The sequence below is a fragment of the Alligator sinensis genome, unplaced genomic scaffold (assembly GCF_000455745.1).
Source record: "Alligator sinensis unplaced genomic scaffold, ASM45574v1 scaffold866_2, whole genome shotgun sequence".
In the NCBI taxonomy this organism is placed as follows: Eukaryota; Metazoa; Chordata; order Crocodylia; family Alligatoridae; genus Alligator; species Alligator sinensis.
Window position 1 is genome coordinate 850,516 of NW_005841900.1, and position 5,692 is coordinate 856,207.

Consider the following 5,692-nt stretch of genomic DNA (forward strand, 5'->3'; position numbering starts at 1 on the left):
GATGTAATACATGTGATGGTGAGCTGTTTTAATTATAGCAGCTGTCCAGGAAAAGCTCCAGTTAAAATTCCCTTCCCTCCCATTCTCCCTCCTCCAAGCACACACACATGCGGCCAGCGATTTCAGATAGGAATCCATAGTAGTAAATATTTTGACCTGTTGTGGTCTGTATAGTTATTTTCAATAGAAGAGTTACTCTGTTATTTTTCTACACTCCAAAAGAAATGAAAACTAAGAGCTAGCATTTTCCAAGGAATGCCTCGGGTTTATTGAGGGGTATCTTGAGTCTGAAAAGGTTGAGAACCACTGTTTTAAGATTACACCAGAATCTTTGGAAAAAGTATTAGTTAAAAGGGGATTGTTTGGATGGTTTCTGTGAGCACAGTCCATAAAAGAGTAAATACTTTGATCAAGTTTTTCAAAACTTTTATTCTCAGTGCCTCAATCTTTGCCCAATTTGAGATGTAGCTAGCCTTCTAGACTATAACATGTCAGGTTTGTGACTAAAGTTTGATACTCAAACTATTTCCTGGCCAAATTGTTAATATTTACACTTAAATGTAAACAAAAGGGTTTCGGACATAGCTAAAAAAAATTTGTATTTATACTTTCGGTAAAATCCTGGATTCATATTTTTGTAACTAAATATCAGCTTGTCCTTTTCAATCCCAAGATGGTAAAGCTAGTTATTTTTAGTGTGCATTTTTATTATGTGCTGTGAGTACAAGAATAAGGGAAACAGTTTTTGCAAGACAAGTGTAAAAAAAAAAAAAAAAAAAAAAAAGACTCGTCTTGAATGGTCACAACTTTAGAACTACAATAGTAAGAGGTAAATTAGCTCAGAAGTAGTAGTAGTTGGTTGATTTTTCTCTTCTTAGGGAGCATTGGAAGCATCATTCAGAGGATTTATATCAAGTTTGCATAAGTAAAGAAACAAAATACAGTTTATTTTCTAAAGGGGTGAAAACAGTTTTGGAAATGGATGTCCAAAATACTTATTGATGTGAAACTCTCTACTGAATAAAGCATACATGCATAAATACATGAGTACGTGCATTGAAGTATTGCATTATGGATACTGAAGTACTCTAGTAGTCATAAAATATAGAGCACTTGTTGTAGGTACCATATTATTCATAATTAATCTTATTTGGCTATTTCACAGACATCTAGTGAATAGAAGGGAATCCATATTGTAAAATATATCCCAGAATAAAAACTAAACCACAGGATCTTTGTAGTAGTGCAAAGGGGATACAACCGTAGCCTGCAGGTGAGACTTCCTAGTGGTCTTGTACATGATTGCTCGCTGAAGGGTGCATGAACAGCTTTTGAGGAGAAATGGAGCAGATACAGAAAAATAGGCAAGAGAGGAGGAACAAAAGAGGACAAAGAAGAGGACAAGTGAGAGAAAAGGGAAGAGAGAAGGAACAAAGAGGAGAGGTGAGGGACAGAAGATTCTTAGTCCGAGTTAGATTTTCTGCTAAATTCCATGAAAATTTTGGCAGCATATGTCCAGCACCAATGCTTTTAGATTGTTTAGTCAAAAAATGAGATGAAATATTGTTAATGAAAATAAAAGCTAAGTTTTGTACGTAGGAGAAGAGCCAGGTTTCCAAGGATAATTCTGGCAATTACAGTAAAAGTAAACTTTTAAATCTATTTGATAAAGTACAGATTTTGTATATCCATGTACTTTTGCAATTAAACAGAAATGACAATGTTTTTGCCAAATTGATGAAAATGCCTAACTGCAATTATAACTGTATTGGGCATATCTATATGTTGTTTGAGTGGGTATTGAGAACTTACAATTGATGATGCATGACGGACAAAAGTTTAATACATGCACATACTCATTGCTTCCAATTATATTATGTTAAAATCATCTGTAAACACTCAGGATAATAAATTAGTTTTGCTTTATTTAACTTGATCTTTTCCCTTCCTTTTTCAGTCACAAACTCGCAGAACTCCCAGTCTCTCAAGTCTCAATTCTCAAGATTCCAGTATTGAAATCTCAAAGCTTACTGATAAGGTGCAAGCAGAATATAGAGATGCGTATAGAGAATATATTGCTCAAATGTCCCAACTAGAAGGGGGTGCAAGTTCCACTACTGTAAGTGGCAGGTCCTCCCCACATAGCACAACAGCTTTCTATATGGGGCAGAGTACATCAGGAGGCTCCCTCCATTCCGGTATTGAACAAGAAAAAGGAAAAGATGGTGAACAGAAACAAGATGATGGAAGAAAGTCCTTTCTGCTGAAGAGAAATGATGTAGATTACAGTACTTCAGGTGTTTCCACTAATGATGCATCTCCTTTGGATCCTATCACTGAGGAAGATGAAAAATCTGATCAGTCAGGTTCCAAGCTTCTCCCAGGAAAGAAATCTTCAGAAAGAACAAGCATTTTCCAGGCAGCAGATATAAAACTAAAGGGAGTTACTTTGCGCTATCAGAAACTTCCAAGTGATGAAGATGAGTCTGGAACTGAAGAGTCAGATAATACTCCACTTCTCAAGGAAGGTAAGGACAAGAAAATGGATGGAAAAATGGACAAACAGCCAAAATCTCCAGAACATGGATCTGAGCCTATCAGAACCTTCATCAAAGCAAAGGAGTATTTGACAGATGCTCTTCTAGATAAAAAAGATTCTTCTGACTCTGGTGTGAGATCCAATGAAAGTTCTCCAAATCACTCCCTTCATAATGAAGGAGCAGATGATTCTCAGCTTGAAAAGGCAAATCTCATTGAACTAGAAGATGATAGCCACAGTGGAAAGAGAGGGATTCCACACAGCCTGAGTGGTCTTCAAGATCCAGCTGTAGTACGCATGTCTATTTGCTCAGAAGATAAGAAAAGCCCTTCAGAGAGCAGCTTAATAGCAAGCAGTCCTGAAGAGAATTGGCCTGCTTGCCAGAAAGTCTATAATTTAAACAGAACCCCTAGTACCGTCACTCTAAATAATAACAGTGCTCCAGCTAATAGAGGTAATCAAAATTTTGAAGAAACCGAAGGTATCAGGGAGTCCCCTCAAATTATCCTGCGGCCTGGCACAAGTTCTAACTCAACTGCTGTTCAGAATGAGAACCTGAAGAGTGTGGCTCACAAGCGAAGTCAGCGTTCAAGTTATACCAGGCTATCAAAAGATGCATCAGAACTCCACACTGTTACCGCCTCAGATGCTGCAGGCTTTGGAGAGGAAAGAGAGAGCATTCTGTAAAAGGAACTGATCAGTTCAGAGCAGTGCATGCTTGTGTTTAAATAATTTTCTTGAGATCCTTAGTTTGTCAGTTCATAGTCATGGTAGATACTGCATATTTTTAGGTAGCCTTCCCTAACATCTAACTTTTTTCCAGGCATTTTCATGAATAGAAAAAATAATGGCATTAAACAATAAATATTTTACCCCCCCCCAGCTGCCTTAATATTCCCTTCCCCAAATAAAGTCAGTGCTTATCCTTTACTTCGCTTATTGCTTAGAAGTCATGTTCCTTGCTAATGAAGTATGTAGCAAAAGCATATTTTTGGGATTAAGTCTACAATGAATATTTCTTATAAAAATGAAAGGCAGACTTTAAATATATGTTCCAGTATACAAAGATCATATTTGATTATCCCACCTAATAGCTCTAATTACATCAGACAGAATTTTGATTAACTTTATACTATGTGGTATTATCTGAATTTAGAAAATCAGAAGTCACAACACTGAAATTCCTCGTGTCCTTTGTAACTCAGAATTTCATACTTTTCTTTAACTATTCAGTTTATCTAGCATAAAAAATGTTGGTGTTTATGTATTTATACATATAGAATTAGCTAACTGCACATCTCATCACGTCAATTTGGTCTGTGGTTACTATTGTCTTTGCAGGTTTTATTTGTGTGGTATGCTGATAGGCTTAGTAGAGGACATTATCTGGATGTAGTATTAGAACTAACAGATATTTCGATTGTAATGTCCTCTCACTGATTGAGTACTCTATTATAGGTACATAATTTCACAATCATTGCACTAAATAGTTTTAACAATCGTGTTACTCTAATTGTAAAGACAATGTTTGAATGTGAAGTCTGAATTTATGAAGTATGTGTTGTTTTGCATGACCTTTCTCTAATATATTGTTTTCCATCTGGTTATGGAAAGAAAATAAGTAATTAGTGTTTTCCATTTTAAAAGTGATATTTAATTATCAGGTCTCAGTCATAATAGTGTACCAGCTTCTTTATACTGGAAATATAGTATTTGATAATCTCTGTTGTCAGCTAAATAATGTATCTGTCTTTGTAGCAAATACTTAATGCTGTTAAACAAAATTTGCATGATATTGGAAATGGCTGTTCAATCAGTATTCCGGTAGTATAGAAGGAATAAATAAATTTGCATGTTAGTTTTTGTGCCTGCATTTGTTCACTGTAGTGATTTTGTTTCTGCAGTTGACAATAAATAGTGTGAGGTTGGTTAAAGCATTTTTATGGGTTTATTTATGAGTCTTTTTAAGTGAAGTAATTTTTATTCATACATCCTAAATAAACATCAAGGTGACAGTATATCTTTGATGCGTAGATTACCTTAAGGAAGATTAGCCATATTATAAATTTGTTTCACTGTACTCCAAAGCCATTATCATGCTTTTCATGAGTCAGGTTTTGTCAGTTTTCTACAGCTTTGTTTTAGTTCCATGGCATCTCCAAACAGATTTATCCAGCTGGAGGGTATGGTCATGGTCTTAGTTATCTGTATCAAGAGAATGTATTTCTGTGCCAGAAACATCAGATATAATAGGCAAGCTCTATCTAGTTTCTTTAAGTTTTTGTTCCTTGGATATTCCCAGTACTTATCCCAAATCCTTTGAGGAATTTATACCATTGGATTATTCTTAATTTGTACATAAAACAATTTCAGCTGAATTGTTGTTTATCCCAAAATTTTACTATATTTTTGGAATTACTTGTTCCCATATTTTTTGTGATGTCTGTTCTCAACAGCATGAAAAATATTTCTCTTACTGCAGAATTTACAGAACATACATATAGTACCATATTTACTTTTTGTGGATTTTTTTCTGCGTTCCTCTTTTGTTGTTTCTTTTACCATTCATCACTCTCTGTGTTCTGTAACTGTAACAGGAGCGATGTCAGGGTCACCCTGCTATCCCCTGTCGCCTCCTTTACTGTGCCAAGCTTCTGACTCGTACTCTCCTATTCTCGCCCGCCACGACTTTGTATATGTGTTTTTATAGGGAGGCTACCTTTCTTCTACTTGGTCACAGTTCTCCTGCTTCGGGTGTTCTGTATATCCAAGCCTTGTGGGCTATGCGTGGCTCCTTCCACCCCAATACCACGCCCCAAGCCTCGCAGATGGAAAAGACGATGTTCTGTCTGGGTCTACACCCCCTCTGGCACTTAGGCACTTTGTGGCCCTGTCTCTCTCCACACCTCTCTCTGGGGCCTTCTCTGTAATGCTGCCCCTTCTCGGCAACGCAGCCCTCTCTCCGGGCTCACCGTACCGCTATCCCTTCTTCTGGGGTTTCTCATCCACCCCTCTCTGGAGCTGGGCTCTGTACACCCCGAACACTGTGCCCTCACTGGGGCTGGGGTCCTCACACTACCGTGAGTCCCCTATGAGGCCTCCTCCATCCCCTTATAGCCTCACCCAAACCACCGGTGTAATCAATAACTAACA

The 5,692-nt window shown here is 37.2% G+C and overlaps 1 protein-coding gene across 3 annotated transcripts in view; it reads left to right on the forward strand.

Moving 5' to 3' along the window:
* KIDINS220 (kinase D interacting substrate 220) overlaps window positions 1–4,873 on the forward strand; it is a 137,051-nt gene extending 132,178 nt beyond the window's left edge. For 2 of the 3 annotated variants that reach the window (XM_025197602.1, XM_014517322.2), the window contains one exon: window positions 1,958–3,226. In XM_025197602.1, the coding sequence (XP_025053387.1) occupies window positions 1,958–3,226 (1,269 nt within the window). Of the gene's footprint in view, window positions 1–1,957 lie in introns of all 3 variants that reach the window. The other variant, XM_014517321.2, reaches the window with a different exon arrangement.
* The last annotated feature ends 819 nt before the right edge of the window (window positions 4,874–5,692 follow it).